Below are 24,178 nucleotides of genomic sequence, written 5' to 3' on the forward strand. Positions count from 1 at the left end.
AGCTGAACTATATATTATTAACCAATGGGTCAAAGAATCAATGAGAAAATACTAGAAGATGAATTAAAAAAAGAAGAGTGAACTAAATTTGCTGGAGAGGAAAAGAGACAGAATTAATGTAACTAAAAGTTACTTATTTGAAAGGATCACTTTTTACCAACCTTTAGAGAGAGAGGAAGAAAGAAAAAGCGGGAGAGAGAGAGGGAAAGAGAATGTAACTGAAAGTTTCTTCTTTGGAGAGATCCCTTTACCAATTCAGGGAGGGAGGGAAGAAGGGGACGAAAGAGGGGTGAGGGAACAGGGGGAGAGAATTAATGTAACTCAAAGTTTCTTTGAAAAGATCAGTTTTTACAAACCTTTAGAGATAAAAACAGTCAAGAGGAAGAGAAAGCAGGACAGAGGAAGAAGGAAGAAGGGGGAGAGGGAGAGAGGGAAGTAGTATAACTAAAAATTTCTTTGAAAAGATCAAAACCGGATCACCTAGGTAAAATGGACAAATTCCTAGAAACATACAAATTACCTACATTCACTCAAGAATACACAAAATCTCAGTAGACCTCTAACAAGTAAAAATACTGATTAGCAATCAAAAACTTCCCAAAAAGCAAATTTTAGGACCGCATGGAGTCATTGCTGAATTCTACTGAGCATCTAAAGAGAAATCAACATCAATCCTTCTCAAACTCTTCGAAAAAACAGAAGAGGGGAAAACACTTTCCGACTCATTCCACGAAGTCAGGATTTCCCTCACACCAATGCCATATTAAGACGTCACAAAATGGAAAGTCAGAAACCAATACCCGTTATGAATCTCCATGCAAAATCCTCAACAAAATACCAGCAACCCGAATCCATCAGCCCCTGAAAAGGCTGACACGCCACAAGGTGGAATTCACGCTAGGGACGCGGGGGCGGTTTGGTGTGAGAAAATCGTCACGCGTCACAGTGCTGGAGAGAACCAAACACACGGTCACCTCAGCTGACGCAGGACAGGCATTTCCAAATGGCAACACCCTTTCGTGACAGAAACCCTCAGAAAACCAGGGATGGGGGAAGAGTCCTCAACACCAAAAAGGACGTTTATGAAAAGGCCACGACACCAGGCTCCGTGAGGAAAGAATGAAAGTTTCACCCACGGTTTCACGTGACGCCAGAAAGCCTTTCGGCTTTCCCTGCACTAGAAGCTGCTCCCTGCACTAGAAGCTCCAGCCAGGGCAACTGGAAGAAGAAAAGGCATCTGAGACCATTTCTATTTGCAGGTGACATGATCCGACCCATAGGAAATCCCAAGGAACCCACCAGAAAGCTCCTTGAGCTAATAAATTCAGCACGATTGCAGAGCACAAGGTCATCACACAAAAAACGGATGTGTTCTTTATCCACCAGTAACGAACAATGGAAAAGGGACTTAGGAAAGCAGTTCCATTTACAACGACATGGACATGTGGGTTTTCCACACCGAGCAATTCTCCCGCTCTGCAGACACACCCTGGGTGGCCTTCAATTTAATTCAATTTTGACACTACTGACCTCAAGACCGCCCCCTGCTTCAGAGGCCAATCACTAGTAGGGGGTCCCCAGGTTACCCACAGTTCTACTTGACCTGGCTATAAATTGGGGCTTCCATGACCCCCTCTTCAGGTTCAGTAATCTGTAAGAATGGTTCACAGTTTGAGGGGAAACTTTACTATTACTGGTTTATTGTAAAGGACACAAAAAGCCAGGCGAAGAGGCACCTAGGGTCAGGTCTGCATGGGGACCGGAGGGATTTAGCTCTCCCAAATCTCACCGTTTATTTTTTTTAATTTGATTAGTTTCAAGCATACAGTACACTGGTTAGACATTTATACAGTTTATAAAACGATCCCCCTAATTGCTCCCCACTCTGGCCCTCCCTCTATCCATAACGTTACTGCCGACTGCATCCCCTGCGCCGTGTGACCATCTATCAACTGCTAATTTGTACTTCTTTACCCCTTCGCCCCATTCTCCGAGCCCAACACCCTTCCCCTTTGGCTGTCTCACCAGATTGGCCTCTGTATTTGTGAGTCTGTTTTAGTTTGTTCTTTTTGTTCCTTAGATTCTGCATATAAGTGAAGTCATATAGTATTTCTCTTTCTCTGACTTATTTCACTCAGTCTAGGTCCATCCATGTCGTTCCAATGATCACTTAGTTTTTATGGAGGCTGAATTATGATTAAGTCATTGGCTACTGGTGATTAACTTAATCCTAGTCCCCAGAGGTCAGCCCTCTAATAACCAACCAGCAACCAGCGCAATCCTGGAGCTACCTGTGAGCTGGCAAGTCAGTGCATTAGCATCACCTCAGGTGTGGTCTGAAGGGGTCATCATGGATAATGAAACAGGCCCTCCCAACCCCATCACTCAGGAAATCCCAAGGTTTTCATAAGCTTTTGAGCCAAGAACTGGGGATGAAGACCAAATATCTATTTCTTATTATCTCACAATATCACAATCTAGGAGACCAAAACACCCGGGAATAAATTTAATCAAGGAGAGAGAGATTTATTCCTGAAAATTGCAAAACAGCCCTGAAAGACATTAAAGAAGGCCTAAGTCAGTCAGAAGCCATCCCTTCACCAGACCGGAAAACAGTGTTTTCAAGGCGTCCACACTCCCCAAAGCCATTGTGGACAAAAAGGGGGCCACACACTACACCTGACAAGCTCAGGGCCAAAATTAACCAACCACACAGGAGGGTCTGCACACAAAAATCCCTAACAGCAGGTCACGGAGCGCAGCCACCTCCTGGCCTGTGGCTTCCTTGACAAAGGTCGGTCTTGACCTTAAGTGAGCCTGTCTGTTGTCTCTGTGCATCTAAGGTAACAAGCCCTTGGAATGTCGAGTCAGAGTAACCCCCTTTCTGCAGACCCCTGGGGCACAGCCCACCGCACCGGGGCCAAGCCCCCAGAGCCACTCATTGTCACACTGTCCCTCGGATGCCATCTGAGTGCTGTACATGTTGCTAACGACCTCGGACTCACCAGTGTCCAAGAACCACGTGTCTCCATTTTCCTTTTAATCCAGTCCCGGCGATTTCCCTGCTTTGCTCTCCTGCCGGCAATGGATTTCCTGTGACCCTCCTCGCTTCTCCTCCTTTGATTCTAATGTAACAGTAACGCCCGTTCTCTAGAGCATTTTCTCAATCCCTTGAGATTCTGCTTCCTCGCTACTGCTGTCAGTTTGACTGAAACTCGTAAAAATTTTCTACAGGTTTAGACGTTTCTCATATCGACACCACCTACGAAATTCCTAGGAACTTTTTTGCAGACATGGAAAAGCTGATCATCCTCAAATTCATATGGAACTGTGTCCTCCCCTCTCCCCCAATTCATATGTTGAAGCCTTGACCCCCAGCGCCTCAGAATGTAACTGTATTAGATGGGGCCTTTAGTGAGATTAAGTCACAACGAGGCTTAGGGCGGGCCCTAGTCTAATCTGACTGGTGTGATTATGAGAAGAGAAATTTGGACACAGACACACCAGCGATGTGCACGCACAGAAAAAAGGCCATGTGAGAACACACAGAAGGTGGCCACCTGCAAGCCAAGGAGAGAGGCTTCCTCACTGAAACCAACCCTGCTGACACCTTGATCTTGGACTTCTAGTCTACGGAACTGCATAAAAATAAATTCCCGTGTAAGTCGCCCAGCCTGTGGTATTTTATGGCAACGCTAGCAAAATGACACACCTCAGGGAGCCCCCAAAAAGCCTGAAAAGGACAAAGTTAACGGACCCACACTTCAAGGTTACAGACCTGCAGTAACCGAAACACGCGGGCACTGGCCTAAGAACAGACATACAGGCCAATGGACCAGCACTGGGGTTTAGAAATAAACCCGAACACTCACGCTGACTTCTGACAAGGGAGCCAAGTCCATTCGACGGGGAAAGAACAGTCTCTCTAACAAATGACGCTGGGCCAGCGGGACTTCGACATGTGAAAGAATGAAGCTGGACCCCTTACTCATACTATGCACAAAAATTAACACAAAATGGATCGAAGACCTAACTATAAGCACTAAAACCATAAAACTCTTGAAAGAAAACATAGGGGTAATTCTTCATAACTTTGGGTTTTCCAAGATTCTTAGATATGACACCAAAAGCATAGGCAACAAAAGATAAATTGGAATTCATCAAAAAAAATTTCTTTTTATGCGAGGCAACCCTTGGTTGACCTCAGATTGCAATTGCAAGGACCTGGCCTTTTTTTTTTTTTTTTTTTTTACGCCTACAGCACCTGGTCTTCCTAGGTGGTCTCCCATCCAAGTACTAACCAGGCCCGACCCTGCTTAGCTTCCGAAATCAGACGGGATCGGGCTTGTTCAGGGTGGCATGGCCGTAGACGGACTTCATCAAAATTTAAAGCATTTGTGAATTAAAGGACACTGTCGACAGAGAGAAAAGGGAACAAAAAAGACCACCTACTGAACGGGAGAAGAGAGTCACCAACGATACATCTGGTAAGAGGTTAATACCCAAAATATGTAAAGAACTCATACAATTTAACAACCACAAAAAACAATCTGATTAAAAAATGGGCAGAGGACCTGAATAGACATTTCTCCAAAGAGGACACACAGGTGGACAAGAGACATGAAAAGAGGCTCAATGTCACTAATCGTCAGGGAAATGCAAGATAAATCCCCATGAGATAGCCATTCTGACACCACCAATAAATCAACGAACAGGTGCTGGTGAGGGTGTGGAGAGAAGGGCCCCTCGTGCACTGTTGGTGGGACTGTCAACCGATGCAGCCACAATAGAAAAGTCTGGAGGTTCTGCAAAAAAATTAAAATTTTTTTTATGATCCAGCAATTGCACTTCTGGGTATTTAACTCCAAAAATCTAAAACACTAATTTGAAAAGATATATGCACCCCTACGTTCATTTTAGTATTGTTTACAAAAGGCAAGATATGGAAGCAAACTAAGTGCCCATCAATAGACAATTTGATAAAGATGTGCATGCAAGACAAGGGAATGTTACTCAGCCTTAAAAAAATGAAATCTTGCCATTTGCAACAACATGGATAAACCTAGAGGGTACTTTGCAAGTGAAATAAGTCAGAGAAAGACAAATATCACATGATATCACTTATTATATGTGGGATCTAAAGAACCAAATAAATGGACAAACAAAACAGACACACACAGATACAGAGAACAAACTGATGGTTGCCAAATGGGAAGCGGGTCGGGGGCTGAGTGAAAAAAGTGAAGTGAAGGGACTGAGAAGTACCAACTGGTCATCACAGAACAGTCACGGGGATGCAGTCAGCACAGGGGGTGGAGAGTACAGAACAGTCAACACTGCTGCAGTAACTGCATGGTGTCAGGTGAGGACTAATCGGGGGATCACTGTAAATCATATAAATGTCTAACCACTACACTGTATACTTGGAACTAATATAAAATACTGACTATTAACTGTAATTGAAAATAAAACTTTTAATGAAAAGGATATTTATATTAAAAAACATAAATACTGACTAGTATTAGCCAGTATGTATAGCTTCATATTGAACAGGAGTTTAATTTTCTTATAATTTTTATTTAAAAAATGTATGCACTTGGTTAAAAGATTTTATAATTCTAAAACGATCTGCTCTTCTCTGTCAACCGTGAAAGGGTTGAGATTTGCTAGTGGCGAGTGTCCCTGTTTGGGTCCACGCTGAAATTTCCTCGTGTCTGCTGGTGAGCTGACTGAGATGACTTGCACAAGACACAGGAGAGGTTCTGGCTAAACGAGGGAAGCCCGATGGGGAAACTGGGCAAAACTGGACCCGTCAGCACCTGTCTCAAATACTGGCTCTGAGCACTGAGAGATGAGCTTCAGGCAGCAGCTAAAGCAGCTGTTGTCACGATGCTGTGCGACCTGGGGGCATGCACACAGCTCCTTCGGTTTCCAAGTGACAAGGACACAGAATGAAGGAGCAAGGCGTCCCTGCCACTCAGACCTGGAAGCCAGCACGGCTGTAGTAAAACCCAGGCAAGGAGCCTGGCGTGAACAACAGGGCATCAGCAGCAGTGGCCAGGTGGGGTCTCACGTGGCTCCCAGGCTGGAGCCTTCTGCCAGCAGCCTTGGGGCAGGACCGTTAGCAGAAAAGACACATTCTCATTTAAAACCTAAGTCATTGTATTTTCTGTATTCCTCTCTTCCCTCACATGGAGTCTGTTCATTCTATCCTCAAGAAGAAAAACAAGAGTCCAGCTTTCAACACGATATTTTTGAACCATTAAAAACAGTAAACACCAAAACCACCATGAGTTATCACACCTGTCAGAATGGCGATCATCAACAAATCAACAGAAAACCAGCGCCGGCGAGGATGGAGAACAGGGAACCGTGGTGTCCTGACAGTGGCCTTGCAAACTGGTGCAGCCACGACGGAAACGGCACGAGGGAGCTCAAGAAAATTAAAAACAGAACTACCTTATGAACCAGCATCGCACTTCTGAGCATCTGAAGAAACCCACATTTCAAAACACAAATTCAAAAAGATAGGTTCACCCCTATATTCACTGCAGCACCATTTACAAGAGTCAAGATATGGAAGCAACCTAAGTGCCATCGATTGACAATTGGTGACAGTGATACATATATACAACAGAATATAACTCGGTCATGAAAAAGTGAGATCTTACCATTTGTGACAACTTGGATGGATCTACAGGGTATTATGCTAAGTGAAATAAGTCAGAGAAAGACAAATACCACATAATCTCACTTACATGTGGGATCTAAAGCAAAATAAATGGACAAACAAAACAGAGACCCGTAGTTACAGAGAACTGATGGCTGCCAAATGGGGAGAGGGTGGGGGACTGGGTAAGAAAAGTAAAGGGATTAAAAAGTACAAATTGGCAGTTACAAAATAGTCATGTAATAGGATGTAAAGTACAGCAAAGGGAATATAGTCAATAATTTGGTGCCAGGTGGGTACTAGACTACTCAGGGGGAACGTTTTATAAAGTATATAAACACCTAACCACTACGCTGTACACCTTGAACGACTATAATATTGTCAACTCTAACTGAAAAACAGTAGACACTATTATTATTAATTTTGCCAGCTATTTAAATGGTCCCACAAATAACATGATTATGCAACTGGGGATGGATTCTTTGGGTAACCTAATGAAGTCCAGCAGTGGTTCTAAAGAAAATCATATAGCAATTGGAAATCCACTGGAAAACAGCACATTCATGATGTTGTATTAGGTATTTTTTCAAATGCTAGTTTTATTCAAGAGTATAAAGTACATTGTTACCCTAGTGGGAAGGGTCGTGCACTGCTTGCATCTGCTTCTGCAAGAAGAGGGAAAGACTGATTTACACTATGTTTTCTACGGACATCTACAAAGGTCAATTTCACAACATGAAATTTATTCACTTACCACACAAAAAACAGTCAATAGGAGCAGGGCAAGTAAATGGAACACGGCATTTTGAGAGAATAGCGTTTTATTCATTGTTTCAAAGATGCTGGTCATAATGACCTAGAAATTAATGACTGTACCAAAAAGAAAAGTGTGTATACCTCATCCTGCCTTCCAAAAGCTTACGATTCAGGCAGCATTATACACCTTGTGCATAAATACAACATTGGACATAGAACTAAAGGTGAGATGCTTACCAAAAATGTAAATGAATGCTTAACTGAACAATAAGCTAGTGACACATTCGTTTATTTTCCCAACTCCAAGCAGATCGCAGGCTCCCTGATGGCAGATGTTTGGCAGTTCTTAATTAACCGCTCTCTCTCTAGCACCTAAAAAAGCATCTCACACATATTATTCCTTAGATAATGTGAACTTCAAGAGACATAATGAAGGGGACCCTATCCCTCTCCCTGCATAATTCTCTATCTTTGGGGAGGAAGAGTAGGATTGTCCATCTTCCTCTTAAAATCACTGCCCTTCTCAAACGAGAAACATTCAGTGTAATCAACACTGAGTCTAAGGGAAAAAAAATTAAAGCTTTTGTGAAGGACACCATCAACAGAAGACGTAACACACAGAGGGAGAAAATATTTGCAAATCATACCTGACAAAGGATTAACATCCGGAATAATTTGTAATAACCATGTATGGTATCGAAAGCCCAAAAACCCAATTCAAAAATGGACAAAGGACTTGAGATTTTTCCAAAGACAGATATACATATGAAAAATGAACACGTGTAAAGATTGTCAACAACACTAAATCATTAGGGTGATGCGAATCAAAACCAGAATGAGACAGCACTTCACACCCATGGAGATAGCTCTTTTCAAAAAACAAACAAAAAAAAACAGAAAAGAATTGCTGGCAGTGGTGTGTATTGCTGATGAGAATGTCAAATGGTACAGCTGCTGTGGAAAATGGTATGGCGCTGCCTCAAAAAACTAAGTACAGAATTGCCATATTTTCTCACAATTCTACTTCTTGATATATACTCAAAATAACTGAAAGCAGGTATTTTAAAAGATATTTGTACAGCCATGTTTGCAGTAGCATTATTTACAATAACCCAACGTGAAAGCAACCAATATGTCCACCAACAAATAAATGGATAAAATGTGGTGTGCGTGTGTACCTATGTTAGACTTAGCCGAAGGGAATGTAATTTGATATACGCAACACAGGTGGATCTTGAAAACATGATGCTTAGTGAAATAGGCCACCTGTGACAAAAAAGGACCAGCACTACACGATTGCACTTACACAAGGCACCTAGCATAGGCAGATTCAGAGACAGAAAGCAGGTTACCAGAGGCTGAGGGGCAGGCGAGTGGGGAGTTACTTTTTGGACGGTGAGGATGGTTATCATAACATTGCAAATGTATTTAATGTTACTAAATTGTACTTATGAATGGTTAAAATGAAAAATGTTATATCATTGTTACCACAATTGAAAAAGGGAACTTAACCATCAACCATCTCAGTTCCATAAACTTCGGTAAAATCTACAAGTGAAATTCATTGTTAAAGGTACTGGCTCGATAATTGACAGATTGAGATATTTTCTACAGAATACCTACTGATGAGCAGCATAATGAGCAGCGTTATGTTTTAAACACTATCTTTGCAAGCTTTGAGATTTATCCATAAGCTTTTTTCTCCTCCATACATATTTCTACCACCATCAGCTGTAACATTAACTCAGCCAATTCCCACTTCAAGTTATACTGAATTAGTGATTTCTCATTTTTTTAAAAAAAATCTCACCTGCAGCGGTCCTATGCAGGCTCTTCCGTGCAGGCTCATGCTTCAGTCTCTTCGCACCTGGGGCCGAGTCCTGCATAAAGAAGCTAGCAGTATGGGTAACATTTGATCCCCAAGGAAAACTACTGAAAATCGTTTGCTTTGTTTTCAATTAACTGTTGATATCGTTTCTAAGGTTCTCAACTCTTTGAGCAATCATTCTCACCCAAAAGCTAGTTGTCTTAAGTTTATTTTCTCGGAACGTATTTCTTCCAGAGAAATCAACGCACCAATAGGAACCAGCAGTCCTCCCTTAGTTAAGGAATAAGCTACTCCTACATTCAAAGCAGACAAAGTCTTTCTTAAAACGTGAGCAGGCACTAATTTTTTAGAATAAAATGTCACTCGAAACACTTTATTTCAAGATACTTTATTTTGCAGCAGGTCGAAACGCGAAGTTACACACGTGAGTGCAACGCAGTGCAAAGCGCTAGCGGTGCCACCTGTCTGCGGCAACTGCTTAACTCACCCGCCGCGGCCGCAGCCCGGGAAGCGCACGGGAAGCGCACGGACCGGCCCCCGCGTGAATTTCCTGTCATTTGCACAGACCGTTTCTGCTCGCGTGCGGCGGCTCGCCACCACCTGGCAGTGGGAACCGTCCTTTGCTCAGGGTTCACGCGCGAACGGGCAGGGGCCACGGGGCCCGCGGCCGTGTTCGCGTTCCTCCCGCCTGCACCCGGGGCTTCTCCCGCCACGCCCAAGTCGCCCTTGGCCTTCTCCGCACTGACCTTCCCTCCGTTCCCTCCCTCGCTGGCCTTTTAAAAAGTGCGCGACAAGCGTTCACTTTATTTCTAGCTCGCTCAGTCATTTCACTCGGTTGAAATTTCCTCTTTAACGCAAATAACCGAGGACGATTCAGGGCAAAGAACTTACCGGAGGCGCGGAGTCTCCGCCGCAAAAGCTGCCGCAGCGGCCCCCGCGCAGCCGGCGCCCCCTTCGCCCCAGCTGCGCGCAGAGGCCCCAGGCTCCTCCCCCGCCCGGGCCGAGGCACCTGGCCGGCAGGTGCGCGCCAAGACACCGCCTCCCACTGCGGGGGGTCGGGGGGCGAGCCGCACAGCCCACAGCCTCGCTGGCTTAGTCTTCATTTCCTTAACCTGGTTCTAATTTCTCCCCCTAGAGCAAACCCAACTCCTTCGCCACCGCTGACACCGAACACTTAAGGGGAGAGGGGACGCTTCTTTACACAGAGCTGCACTTGCAAGGCAAGAGAATCTGCTGAGAACGCCCCGCCCCACGCCAAAAAACGAAAACAAAACTTTGCTGTCAAGAGAAAGCTCCTCCTTACAAAAACATGAGGGAATAATGCTAACACCAGTTAGTGAAAACTTGAAAAGGGTATTCAGCCTTCCTCCTCACAACTTAATTACAAAGGAGAAAAGTATCTCTACAGTGAAAACACTTAGATGCACCTTAATCCAAGTGCTCAAAGTAAACCACTAAAAATAGGACAAAGTGACATTCTGTATTCACGGTGCCCCAAGAACACAGCATCCTTTCTGTGGTATTCCTACAGAATGCTAAATTAAACCTAATTGCCAGGAAACATCAAACCCAAATTGTACATTCTACAAAACCAGCCAATACTTCTCAAATATGTCATGAAAGACAGAAAGGAGGCTAAAGGGACATGAAATCTAGATGCAATTAATGATTCTGGGTTGGATCCTGGACCAGGAAAGAAGAACCATGACAGACATTATAGAGAAAACTGGCAAAATTTGATGGACTACATAGTATTGAATCAACGTTAAATTTCTTGATTTTGCTCATTATTCATTCTGTGGCTACATAAAACATCCTTGTTCTTTGAAAACAGACACAAATATCTGAGGCAAAAAGGGATGTCCCTAACTTAAACACAAAGGATCAGAAAAAAATGTGTATATATATATATACATACACACACACACACACACACACACATATATGTATATGTGGAAAGATATATAATATATAAAACCATTAGAGCAAAATTGGTAGAGCTGGATAAAGAATATTTGGAAGTTCCTTGTACTATTCTTGCAAATTTTCAAGTTTGAAATTATCAAAATTATCATTTCTAGAATGCTTGCTGTACAAATCTGCCAGAAGCAAATGTGCAAGGATCAGTGGAGAGCAAGACCCACCTGGGCTCTGCCACTTCCTTGCAGAGCCTGACACATGCACGTGGCACACACCCACCCAACTGAGCCCGAGCAGGAAAAGCAGACAAGTACATGGAACACATAACTGAACAGTTCCTTCTCCCACTACTCAACAGGCGCCAGCTAGGCCAGGCACTACTGCCCCACCCCACCACAGTTGTACCCATAGCCTCAGCGGATTCTAAGCCCAGAGCCATCTACCCAGGATCCAGCTAGTGAGCTGCCTTCCTTTACATCAACTGACACCTCCTTTTCTCTGATCTTCCCCAACACACCCACTCACATTTGATCTCATATGCTCCAGGTACTGGGCTCAACACTGAACAGAACTATCTATCCTACCTCCCAATCACAGAAAGCCCAACCTTCGTACACTCCCCGGAGTGTTACCCCTTCAAGGGCAATTTCATCAGCCCAAATCATGCACCTGGGAGGTGCTGAGGCGCATGCAGGGTGCAGAAGAGAAAGCATTTCCTCACTCGCCCAGAGCTCAGGGCCTGCCAGGCCTGCCAGAACCAGCAGGGTGGAGCTGGCAAGCTAAGCAGTGTGCACTTTCTAGGCGCTATCTCCATGGGCACCGCACGGGTCACAGGTGCTCATACTGCAGACCGTTCTTTCAGGATTTCTCTCTTGAGAAAGAACTCCTGCCCTTCGCTCCACTGGCACCCGACCCCACAGATGACACAGGCAAAGTTGTCCATGGTTTATTGGCATATTACAGCACAGCAGAAAGATTCAAACGGCTCCACGTGGTGTTTTGAAATTCATCCCAACTGTAGGCTGGGTGACCTGCAGGTTGGACAGACTGCCAAAGTCCTGGAACAATAAAATGGATTCAGTGTGGCTGTATCAATGAGATCTAAGGACCACTGCCAGCCCATGCTTGTCAGCCTCCGCCAGCTTGGGGTCAGGTTGATGTCATGTGCAAAAACCTAACAGAAGGCCTTCTCCTCCCCGCCCCGGACCCATAAACTCACAGGTCTACTGGAGATCTCAAGGACGCAACACTCCAACAGCCAGGCATCATGTGCACTGTACATTTAGCAACATCCTTGGCCTCTATCCACTAATGTCTGCTGGGACCCCCTAACTTTGACAACCAGAATGTGTCCAGACATTACCACATGTCCCCCAGGGAAGTAAAATCTTCCCCTTTGAGAATCACTGCTTTAGGGTGTTCACAGTGCCACTTCCTTTCCAGGACCAGCCTCAGGCGGGCTTCACAAATGGCAGGCCCTGAGCATTCAACATGTGTGAAGGGCCCAGGTAGAGTGGTTAAGGGATGGAGGTCAGGGCCTGCCTTTAAGCCAGTTCAATCCAAGTGGGGTGGGCCCACCAAATACCTCAAAATAATATTTTGAGGATAAAGAATTTCCCACTTTATCCTCAAAAACCAATTTTCTAATTAAAACTAAAAAGTTGCATTCAGGATAGTGGTTATTTTAGGATGGTCCACAGACTTTAACTGTCCTGGAAATGCTTTTCTGAAGCTGGGTCATGGTGATAAGAGAGTTCATTTGCTCTAAATCACCAACTTCCCATTGGGCTTTGAAGCCCATGTGAAAACTTCGCACAAGTACTAAGATAAGCCACAAAGGAGCCATGCATCAACCCGTAGTGAAGATAGCTAAGTAAAGCCTGGTAACAAGCATCTGTAAGTGAGACCACAGCTCACTGGAATGGTAAAGCATACAGACACAGAAGAAAGTCCCCAAGAGCAAGCAGGCCGAGTGTAAGAGCAAGGGCTGGAACCACAGGGGCCAGTGTGAGGAGCCAGCCACAGAACTGAAGATGCCAGAAAAGAACGTGTGGGAAACACTGAGAAAGACGCCTCGTGTACTCTAAAGATTCAACAGCTGTCAGCTGGCACTGTAACAGACGGTGGAAAGCTGCTGATGGTTCCTGACCAGGGAAGCCTTACCAGGAGCTTCAGCATCTCCTTAGTGTCAGGATCAACTTCAATGATCTCCTGATCCAGGGCTGAGACCTAGAAGGAACAAGGCAGGGCCAAAATATCAACCAATGAGTTATCACTCGTCTCCCCCAGAAAGGGGACGGAACAGGATCCTAGAAGGTGAGCCTAAGCATTACAGGCCCCAAATCAGGTCTCCTGGATATGCCTTCAATGCCCTCGTTACCACCTTATCAGTATTCAGAAAACCTTCAGCAATACCATGCTAGGGTGAAGAAGCCAGCAGACATGACAAGTCAAACGTCATTAAGGGCTCTCATGTTGAGATCAAAATGGACTTCAACAGCCCCAACAGAGCAGAACAGACTAATTTACAGGCAGGTTAAAGTTAGCGGCACCTACAGCTGGTTAGGGGTATTAAAAAACGAGCCTCTTCCAGTTGTACCAGGTCTCCCTCCACCAGGCTAACAGGACAAGCCTCTGACCCGTGGAGTGGGTGGGGGTCTTGAGCAGGGCGCCACCCTCTACTTCCCCACCTTTCCACAGCTCCTGAATCACCTTCCCAACGACCCTAAGCCCCTCTCCCTCCTTCTCAAACTCAGCTGAGGCCCCTTTAGGAACCAGGTACCTGAAAGGGTTCTCAGGAGCCTGTTTTATCTTTCAGGATGAGCCAAAGACCCAGAAAGTTTACCTCGGGAACATAATTATCTCTCCTCTCTCTCTCCTCTTCCTGCAGCTTGATGGAGATACCTCTCACGGGGCCTCTCTGAATCCGCTTCATCAGATGGGTGACATAGCTACAAAGTATAAACGCCCAAGGAGAACACTGAGAACACACAGGTGCTCAGGCTGGCGCACACAACACCCGGTACACAAGTAGCAGTTTGTTTTTCTCCAGTGAGAAGGGAGGAGTCGCCATCCTAGGGACCCAGACTCTGAACGGTCCCCGCAGCGCCACCGCCTAAGCACACCCGTCCCTGTGGTGCTTACCACACCCTCTATTCAAATTCTTTCAAAGCTGTCAAATCCTCTCCGCCCGGTTTTCATTTTCTTTCCTCCGAGAGCCAAATTACACAATTTCCTGTACTTAACATTAGTGTCCCGGAGGTCTGACCGAGGCTCATCTCGTCTAAGTGTCACCGCCAGATACAACGCGAACGTGAGACAATCCCAACAACACACCCTGCAAACGCACGCCTGCAGCGCTCTTCCCCGGGGTACCGGGCGACGCACTAGCGAAACAGGGCACGATCCCCTCCCGAGTCGGGGGACGGCAGACACAGCGCCCCGGAGGCCGGGCGCCCACCCCACTCACCCCGCTATCTTGTTGCGGAGCTTCTTGCTGGGAATAATGGCGATCTCCTCGCACACGCGCTTGTTGGTGTGGAAGTCGTTGCCCAGGCGCGTGTAGTACTTCTCGATGATGACCCGGGCCGCCTTCTTCACGGTCTTGGTGCGAACGCGGCCCTGCGAGTGGAGAAGACAGGGTCACCGCAGGCCAGGACAGGCCTCCGGGGCAGAGTGCGGCGTCACGCCCCGGGCTCCGCGGGCTGGGGCCGAGCTCGGGGAAGGAGAGCCGGCGGGCGGCAGTGGAGCGCGGGGGTCAACGCGCAGGCCAGCGGCCCGCGGAGGCTCCGGCCTAAGACGGCCCGGTGCCTCTCCCTGACGGATGAGGACCGCGAAAAGCGGTGGATGGAGGGCGATTGCGGGAAACGCCAGCTTCGAGGCAAAGCACCTACCATCTTCGCGGGTCCCTGGTGAAAGAGGAAGTAGGAAGCAGAGAGTCTCCTTTAAGGCGCGGGCCAGAAAGCCGCTTCCTCTTTGCCAGGGACGCGCTGAACCAACTCGAGAGCGCTGCAGTGACCCCTAGCGGCGAGGGGCGGAAGTGCAAGAGGCCCGCCCCAGCCCAGCGGGCAGGGCAGCAGCCGTCCCGCCCCCCTTGTGGGCGGACCTCCTGGGTTTCCGAGCTCGGCCCCGCCTAGCGCTGTGGCGGGGCGACCTCTCTAGTCTCTAGGCTCTGACCGGATCGCCCGTTCGATGTGCTCCAGACAAGGAGTGCATCCCCTCCACATAGGCCAGGGAGAGGGAGAGAGGCTTAGGATCGTTGAGAAGGCGATTCAGGAGCGTGGAAAGGTGAGGAAGTAGGGGATGGCGCCCCGCTCAGGTCTCTTACCCACTCCACCAGTCAGAGGCTTGTCCTGTTAGCCTGGTGGAGGGAGACCCGGTACAACTGGGAGAGGCTCATTTCTTCCTAATCCTTGCTCAAACATCACCTTATCAGAGGGGCTTTTCCCTCCAACTTAGAAAGCTGCTCTAATATTTCTTAATACTTGTCACACTGACTTGTCTTCGTTTTCTCAACAAGGGGTGAGCTCCACGACAGCAAGGGCCGTTTGGTTTGGCTGCTCCCAGTGCCTGGAACAGTGCCCAGAACGAAGCAAGCTGTCAAACATGTAAGTGGAGGGCCCAGTTCACCTACACCGCTCCCAATAACTGAGGCGGCGCCTGTCCAACCACTGTCTTCAAGCCGTTGCTGCCACACCCACCCTAAAATCAGGGTCTCTGAAGCCACCAGTACAGGCCTGGTGGCTTCTCCTGATGGCCTCATTAGCCTAGGAAGTACCATGCCTCCTCCTTCCAATTCGGCTAAAGTGAGTCCTGGGCCCCTACCTGACTCAAGGAAAGTCTGGGCTTGGCTGGCCAGGTTGCATAAGGGGCCCAGGGCTATGCCTCATCTCTCGACTCACCTACTAGTTACCCTGGTCAGTCCAGTCACACTGAACTGACTGGGACATTAGTCCCTCCCTGTAGGAGAATAAAGAGTGGCCAAAACGGAAGGCTGACTCTCCTGAGAGTTACAGGAACTGACTTTACCAGCAAATGTCGAACCAAGCCGCTGCCAGCCAGGCCTCAAATGAAAGGCGAAGCCGCTCCTTGGCTGAGGGACTCCCGACCCCTGACAGTGAGCCCCTGCACCTCTCACAAAAAGGACACTTCGGTGTGCAGGATTCCCCACACCTCAGACTAGAATGCAATCTGCCAAAAGATCAGACTGGCAGCTGGGCCCAGGCACAACCTACCTGACAAAATCAGCCGACTCACCCATCCTGGAAGCCTGAGACGAGTCCCGACGACAGGGCTCTCTGAAGGATGGCGGAAAGTGCCCTGCATGGCTCCCTCTCGGAAAGGAACTGGATTAGCACAGGCGAGTCCACAGGATGGAAAGCCTCCCATCGTCAAGAAACAGGCCCGGGGGTTACAGGAGAGGCTGAGACAGGCAGCTCACAACGATGCCTGAGCAGCTGTGCCTCCAGTTCCCCCCCAGCTGAGTCTGGAGCTGAGAGGAGGTGCCCCAAGAAGCTTCAGTGAGGGCTCTTCACATTTGCACTAGAGGTACCCACCTGCCAGGTGCACTTGCCCACAGAAGTACTTACAGGGGCAGGTCTTCACGTGGCCCCACCATCTACCTGGGCTGGAATCCCATGACAGAAAATCCAAGGAAACGTGAACTTTCACTCCGGAGTTTTACTTGTTACCCCACTGCCCCTTGGCCCGCAGCCCTCAGACACAGAGACAAGACCAGAACTCTGCTGCAACGTGTTTATTATGTGCCAAAAAAACTACACCACAGCTTACTCCACACATCTGTAGGAGACTGCAGCCTTGCCTGCATATACTACAATGAGGTAGAGACTTCACACACAGCTTCACAAAACCCACAGAGTAGCTGGGATATGCAACAGTGCAACGTCAGCTCAGCAGGAGGGGGTGGGTTATGACACTGATTCTTTGGCACACAGCTTCCCAAAGAGGGGCAAGTAGGTGTTTTTTGTTTTGTTTTTTTTTAAAAAAAAAGAAAGAAAAAAGAAAAAGGAAAAAAGAAAAAGTCAAGTTTTCAAATTCCAGTAGCATTTCTGTCAACTGCAACTGTTGCTTCACACATTTCTCAAATGAAAGGAGTAAGGGAAGGGTACTTGTCCCCTCTAAGAGAAAGGGCTCCTGTGAGCCTTCATCTGCCCCCACCAAAAGCAGCCCTTTTTTAGCTCAGTTACAAAACAAAAAAAGTCCTGTGACTTTGTGATTAAAAACGTCTATCAACCCTCCCCCACCAAATAAGTGCAACTTAAGACGGTGCAATAAACCATTTAGAACTATATACAGCAGCGCTCAAACACCGTTTACCTGGTCCTGTTTCAAATCAAAAAAGTTTTGTTCTTAGTTGCAAATGCCTTGTTCGCAACTGTAAAAAACAAACAGTGACCGGCAGTCCCCCAGACACAAATTTGCTATAATGTTAAAAGCTGCCAGGAAAGGAAAAAAAACAAAACCAAAAAAAAAAAAACCTCTTCCAAACGACTTATAAACTGTTTTAAGGAGTGTAAAAAGGAACCGGTAAAAACCCTCGAGCGTAAAATATGAAATATGGTTTTGGTTTAAATGAAGAGCAAAGTCTCCTTGTTGTTTACAGTAAAAAACACCAGCTGAACACTCAGTTTATGCCGTTCAGGTGGGGGTTAAATAAATGGAAAGGCACTGTATGGCAACTGCAAGAAAAACCAATGAGACCTGTGCATCATCACCATCAGTATTGCAAGGAATGTAAAAAAAAGCGCTTTTAATAAATAAACCTAGATGTAGGCATCGTGTCAATACCTTCTGGACACGTAGCTCTTTTTTGCTTTTTATCTGCAAAATGAGGAACTAAAATCTGGGAAAACTACAGAGTCACTGGGAGTATAAGCCAGAGGGTCCTTGCCCTGGCACACCCCCCTGAAAACAAAACCCGACAAAACTCATTGTGCATTAATTAGTGCAGAAACAAAGACAGATTCAGCAAGTGCAAAGGTGACTATGATTTTCCCTTGTCCTGGGAAGCTAGCTCCCTGGTCGCCAGTGGCCTCGTGGTACAGGCTGCTGCCTGACCTGCCAGCCTTGGGCACCACAGGCCTGCGGGCGAGGCCGGCTCCTTTAGCTGGAATCTCGGTTCTTCTGGTTCCGCATCAGGGGGCTGTGGTGGCGCAGGCCCTCTGAGCTGTGCTGCCAGTGCCAGCAGCTCCGGCAGAAATACTTGAAGCACACCTGGCGTGGAAGGAGAAAAAAGGAGACAGGCCTCGCCTGTGTCAGCGCTGGCCAGCTCTGCCTGCGAGGGAGTGGGGATTCCTGTGGGCCTCTGTGGGGCTAGAAGAGAGGGCATCGGGGAACCCTGTCCCCCTGCCATAGAGGCCCGACCGAACCCAGCAAGCCCACTCTCCATGTTCCTCCGGGCGGCCTGCTTCATCAGACGTGCCGGGCCCCCACTGCGTGCAGAGACCTGCGGCTGCTTTCAGCCCTTCCCACTACAGCGGCTCCTCCAGTCCTCCGCCCTGCTCAGCCTACAGAGCAGCTGCGTCAAATGGCTGCTGATACAAGATGACGTTTAAAGACAGTGACTCCACATCCCAATGCAGACAACATGCCTTCCTCTTCCCACCAAGTGAGGACAGGTGACTGGGTATGCACCTCAGTCTCTGTCCTACCTCTTGCTCTGAGCTGTGTAACCTCGGACAAGCAACTGACCTCTGAGCAATCACCTAAAAATGGGGGGGTCATCTGTGCAAAGATCTGACACATAAAAGCCTGCTGCACAGGCTGATCAGAGAGATGCTCATTCTCAGGCTTGACCCAGCAACCCGAACGGGCTTGACATCTCCATTCTGGAGCCTGCCTGCCTAGCCAGAGACTCCAAACCCAAGCAACAGCACCACTGCAAAAAACTAAGCATGAGTGGACTGCTAGGCCCCAAACCTCCCCACGTCACAAGCACGGTGCAGATCAGCAACACTGGCACCACTTGGAAACCTGTCAAGAGCACGAAGTCTCAGGCACCACCCCAAACCCCCTGAATCATAATCTCCATTTAAATAAGGTCCTCAAGTGATGTGTATGCATAATAAAGTCTGAGAAGCATTTTTACTCAAACACACCTAGATCCATGCACCGCCACCCAGAACCACTGCTGCTTTCTGCCTGTTTCTGACAACGAGGGGTACAAATCAGGTTCAAGCATCAAAAACAGTCCAGAAGTTCAGAGGTAAAGAAAGGGAAAATCAACCTGGAAGGCCTTGGAGTTCAAACAACAGTGCCAGCTCAAGGGCACTGCTGACCACACCCACCCAGGTTCCTATCCTCCGAAACCATGAATCTATCACCAATAGTGCCGCACTGCCTGCCAGCACCCTGCACAAGAGGCCAAAGCATCAAGACTCAACTCAGCAGGCTTTCCCACGAGCTCTGGGTCAAGCCATCAAAGCGTGTCCCCCGTCTGACCATCAGCACGTCCTCCATGCCTAGACGAGCACAGTATGTACCTGACAACACCAGTATTCTATGTGACAATAGTGGCATGACCACTTTAAATTGAGGACGGGGACTTCCCAGACAACTCAAGTGCCCAGGGGACTCACCTGATCTCGACAGAAGAAAGGACCAGGCTGAGAACTGCAGATATGACATAGAGAATCTTCCAGGTATGGGTCGATCTGAACCTGCAGGAAGAACAACAGGGGAGTGAAGTGGCTCTTCTCACCAGGAGGCCATGGACTAGGGAGGGGCCATTCACTGTTGGGCTCTGTGTGATACAGGCTGTTTCCTGTGTTGAAGGGGCCTAGAGAGAATTGTGGGCAAAGAGGACAGAGACCCCTGAGGACACACACACGTGCGGGGCCAGGCTGACAGCCTCGGCAGCATGGGCACCACAAACACTCCTGCCTGGGCTTCTCAGCGCCCTGCACCCGGCACGCCACCACCCACCGACAGGTAAGGTTCAGAGGATGCAGATCAGGAGAGCGGGAGTCAGGCTACCTAGCACTGCAGGTCAAACACCACAGCGAGGGAAGGCTCCCATGCTGAGGAGGCGCCCCAGTCTTGGTCCCCTCTCCTGAGCCCAAGACCTGGCCCACCCTCAGACCCCAACCCCACTTCAGTCCCCAGGGGCTCGGTTCCCTGCCCTGGGCACAGCCAGCACAGGGACAGCTCCAGGCTCAGGCCTCTCTCAGACAACCCTGAGGAAGGGCGCAGACCAGCCCACTCACCTTCTTGGTGAACTTGGTGGTTTTGATCTCCACAAAAGCAGCACTGACTGCTTTCAGGTAACTACGCTGGTTATTGAAAGTCACACGACCAGACCCTGTTGTAAAAAAACAGAAGAACAAATATACTTTCTGGCCAAATTCCCCCCAAATCCCACTTTGTCAACACTCAGAAAACCCTGTTTCTAGACCAGTGATGTCCAACAAAAATATACTGTGAGCTACTTTTGTAAAGTTTTCTAGTAGCTGCATTTAAGTGAAAAAAAAAAAAAAAAAAAAAAGTGGGGGAATTTTAACAACGTTTTTTATTTACCCTAACATACCTAAAATATTACTATTTCAACATGTGGCACTAGCTGCACTTCACGCACTCAGTAGCCACATCTGGCTGCTGGCTCCCATATTAGACAGCGAGGTCACAGACCATGATGGCACAAACCAAACAGGAATGAGGGAAGAATCTGCTGACTGAAATGGGGAGGGAGGAGAGTCTTCTGATGCCGGCGGGTGCACAGGTAAGGTTAAAGGGCTCAGAGTGAAAACCAAGATGCAGATAAAACCTCTCTGGGAAGGTGGGCCTGCAGCCACCCCCCTCCTGGCCTGAGGTCCTTTAGAGACCTGGCAAGAGCCAGAAGAGCCTCATCTTGCCAAGTGCCGCCTCTGCCCTGCAGGTTCTGAAGTCCCTGTTCCCAGTCTGCGGTGAGCACTAATGAGCACACGGTGCTCCTTCCTGACCAGTGTTGAGTGTGTGTGTTGGGGGCGGGGGCGGGGTGAGCAGAGCTAGCATTTAGGGAGGTGAGTTAGCGATGTCTCCATCAGAAAGTTCAGGCTCTGCTCCACCTCCAAACCTCACCACTGACAATTGTTCTGCCATGATTAGGGAACCACCCTCCTTTCTTGGGGGGCTAAGCAAATACCCAGGGTTTAGGCCCAAAGACTCCCCTCCACTGGGACGAGAGGCCGTGACCACACTCTGTTGCCTGAGCCACTCAGAGTGCTCCTTCACCCTGACCTGGTCTGTGACCCTAGACAAGGCCACTTTTCAACAACTCTTAATAAAGGAAGCCAGCCAGGCAAGTTCAGGAATGACCTAGCCTTTCAATGAACCATTACCTGGTCTGTCCCAGACTGCCTTGGGCTTCCTACCAAAGGTCCTCTCTCATTTTCGCCTCCTATGGCCTCCTATCACTTTGTGTTTTCCCCTTCACGGGAGGTGCGGGGAGGGGGGTACCAAGGGGTCAGTACTGGAGGTTTTTCTAGAAAAAGATGCTATGCTGCTGCTATGTGCCAATCTGCAGACCTAGGTCAGGCCTCCCTCTCTGCTCCCACGGGAAAGTACCACATCTTGGTCTACATCCCAAGAGCCACCAAGCTTTCCCACACAGAAGTGGGACACTCACCAATGGGATACTTGTGCTTATCTGTGTCAATGCCGGCGTACACCACTCCACCAAACAGGTCGTTCAGAATGGCTGCCAGGGCCTCGGCATTGAGCATCCCATGCAGAGCACCCACAAACACCGTCCTGCTGGGGTCGAACCTCTGAAATGGGCTCCAGACAAAGTTGCTGTCAGCCAAGACCCAGGGGATCACTTGCACCTGAAAACCACCCAAAGGTGTGTCAGCCTGGCAGGAGCCAGAGACAGAGGCTATGTGGAAAGGCACAAGCTTCTGGAGATGCTGAAGTTGGGCTGCTGAGGCCTGGGCAGCAAATGAGAAAGTGCTATCACTCAGCCCCAAGCATGTAAGCCACACTCACCCCGACCCAACTAGAGCTGACTTTTACTGTGTCCACGTGTCCAAAGGGTGAAAATAAGTGGCTGAACAGCAATCGCTCATCCTGGAAAGCAAGTGAAATGGTACCAAACTGTCATACCCAGGAACCCAGCACTATGTCACAAGCTTCCACTGTGTGGTTCCAACAAAGGACCATGGACACAGATGAAGAGAGGGCACAGTCTGCAGACTCTGGGACAGGAAGGATTCAAAGGGAAGGACAGAAGGTGGGGACACTTAAGGTATTTGCGTGAGATGGTCGCTGGCTCACGGTGCCAGGGGCAATGGGAATAACTGGCGAGAGGCAGGACATCACCAGGGGCTGACAGAGCAGAGAACTTTAGGGCAGGAGCTGATCATGCTCGTTTGCCTCTGAATTCCCTGAGCCTGGAACAAAATCTGGCATAGAAGGCAGAAGACTCCACAATGAAGTGTGCTGACAGGTGACCAGCAAGTGTTTTCGGAAGATTACCCTGTGAAGATCTAAAAAAAAAAAAAAATGTCTCAACACAGGAAGAGATTTGAGGCAGAAACCAGCAAGGAGGCAGAAATGGCAGTTCACAGGACAGGAGACAAGACCTGGAGAAGGCCAGCACGGCACAGAGCAGGCCGAGGCCAAGAAGCCTCCTCAACAGACGCGTCTGCAGAGCTCACCCAGGCCTGGTGAGATGACCAGGAGTCAGGACTGATGGGTTCTAGGCCTAGGTGGCCCCAGAAATGAGAGAGCCTGGTGAAAAGTCACCTTGGCAGCCAATTTCACAGAGGTAAGAAAGCTCATTTTGGTCTTCCCAGTCCCACGGGGAACTGCCACCATCTTGGTGTACATCCCGAGGGCCGCCGGGCTTTCCGAGCTTTTTCTCCCAGTAAACAGAAGACTTCAGGATTACAGGACTTCCAAAGAAAGGCCCCAAAGGAGGTGGGGCTCTGCAGGATGTGAGAATAGAGTGGGCTGAAGAGGAATTTACCCACCACAGATCGGAAGTTGCTGTTTTCAATTTCATTTCTAAGACGAGATGTTCGGGACAGAAGTGTGGGCTAGAGTTAAGAAGAGCAAAATTAGGACTGGGAGGCAGTTCGATTCCCACGGGGAGGAGCACGCAGGTAGCTTACTGAGGCCAAAAGCTTTTTTTTTTTTTTTTTTTAAATGTAATTCAGCGTGTTTTGCTGTGTTTGCTGTGGGGCAGGCAGAGCAGCTCCTGCTCCAGTAGGAACACTCACCTGCAGCCTGCACGCCCACCCACCCCAGGAAATCCACGGCCCACACGCCAGCTGCCCAGACCCAGAAGAGACTTCGCACTAGCTCACCTCCTTGCAGCGCAACCTTCGGCTAGACATCTTGAAATAGTATTCACTCAGGCCGTCGGGGCTCAGAGGGTCATGAGAGCACGCCTGCAGCAAGGCCCGGACAGACTTCTCGAGTTCGAAGACCAGATACACGTACCCTATTCCCAAAGGAGAAACTGCATTAAAACCCCTCAGGTGGCCCCTGCTCTGCCTTGGTTTTGCAGCTGGCCGTTTCTTCTAAGACAGGTGGCCTCCTGTGTCACACACAATCTGGTCCTTCTCCTTAAAAGCCCTGCTGAATGGAAGCACTTGCTACGCCCGATGGCCAGGCCAAGAGAGGGAGACATGCACCGTCTCCCACCCTAGTGGGGGAAGGGACTGGCCAGGCAGTACAGAGTCCACTATCGCCACACAGCTCTCTCCCAGGACACAGAGCGGGGTCAGTCGGCCAAGCCAGGCTTTCCTGGCAGGCTTTCTGTGGCCCGTCTGCCAGGGGATGGAGGCCCTGCTCTACAAGCCTAGTTCGACTGCTGCTGGTCCAGTTCATAAGGACATTTTCAGTGAGGATGGGGCAGGGTGAAAATAGCACCTGCTCCTTCCTACAGGGAAGGGATCTCATTTCAGAGCAGTGAGGATCAGGTGCTTGGTCCTCATTCCTGCCAACTCCAAAGGGATCTCGGAATCAGGTCAGGCAAGAGCGTAACTGGGCAGAAAAGACAGGCA

At 48.4% G+C, this 24,178-nt stretch overlaps 2 protein-coding genes and 1 non-coding gene across 9 annotated transcripts in view; all 3 read right to left on the reverse strand.

Moving 5' to 3' along the window:
* Window positions 1-4,252: 4,252 nt before the first annotated feature.
* LOC112484077 lies at window positions 4,253-4,371 on the reverse strand. Its single transcript, XR_003047881.1, has one exon. It is a non-coding gene; the product is annotated as a 5S ribosomal RNA (ribosomal RNA).
* Window positions 4,372-12,105: 7,734 nt separating this feature from the next.
* On the reverse strand, window positions 12,106-15,214 carry RPS17 (ribosomal protein S17). Its single transcript, XM_006905302.3, has 5 exons — window positions 15,068-15,214; window positions 14,644-14,795; window positions 14,020-14,125; window positions 13,338-13,403; window positions 12,106-12,232 (listed from the first exon to the last, which is right to left on the reverse strand). The coding sequence occupies exons 1-5, from the start codon at window positions 15,068-15,070 to the stop codon at window positions 12,152-12,154; spliced, it is 408 nt and encodes a 135-aa protein (XP_006905364.1). The 5' UTR covers window positions 15,071-15,214; the 3' UTR covers window positions 12,106-12,151.
* Window positions 15,215-16,914: 1,700 nt separating this feature from the next.
* CPEB1 (cytoplasmic polyadenylation element binding protein 1) overlaps window positions 16,915-24,178 on the reverse strand; it is a 54,288-nt gene continuing 47,024 nt past the window's right edge. For 4 of the 7 annotated variants that reach the window (XM_025050006.1, XM_025049991.1, XM_025049998.1 and 1 more), the window contains 6 exons: window positions 23,477-23,613; window positions 23,141-23,206; window positions 21,796-21,994; window positions 20,399-20,493; window positions 19,772-19,852; window positions 16,915-18,407 (listed from right to left, as the gene is read on the reverse strand). In XM_025050006.1, coding sequence (XP_024905774.1) covers window positions 18,297-18,407; window positions 19,772-19,852; window positions 20,399-20,493; window positions 21,796-21,994; window positions 23,141-23,206; window positions 23,477-23,613 — 689 coding nt within the window. In that variant the 3' untranslated portion in view covers window positions 16,915-18,296. The remainder of the gene's footprint in view (window positions 18,408-19,771; window positions 19,853-20,398; window positions 20,494-21,795; window positions 21,995-23,140; window positions 23,207-23,476; window positions 23,614-24,178) is intronic. The other 3 variants (XM_006905303.3, XM_025050010.1, XM_025050016.1) reach the window with 1 other exon arrangement.

Source organism: Pteropus alecto, unplaced genomic scaffold (assembly GCF_000325575.1).
Source record: "Pteropus alecto unplaced genomic scaffold, ASM32557v1 scaffold60, whole genome shotgun sequence".
Classification (NCBI taxonomy): Eukaryota; Metazoa; Chordata; class Mammalia; order Chiroptera; family Pteropodidae; genus Pteropus; species Pteropus alecto.

Excerpts from the sequence above, each read along its gene's own strand:
- RPS17 (XM_006905302.3), bottom strand. Across the intron at positions 13,404-14,019 it reads GAGATAATTATGTTCCCGAG|GTCTCAGCCCTGGATCAGGA; the intron begins GTAAACTTTCTG and ends TGTTCCTTCTAG. Across the intron at positions 12,233-13,337 it reads AGGAGATGCTGAAGCTCCTG|GACTTTGGCAGTCTGTCCAA; the intron begins GTAAGGCTTCCC and ends TTATTGTTCCAG.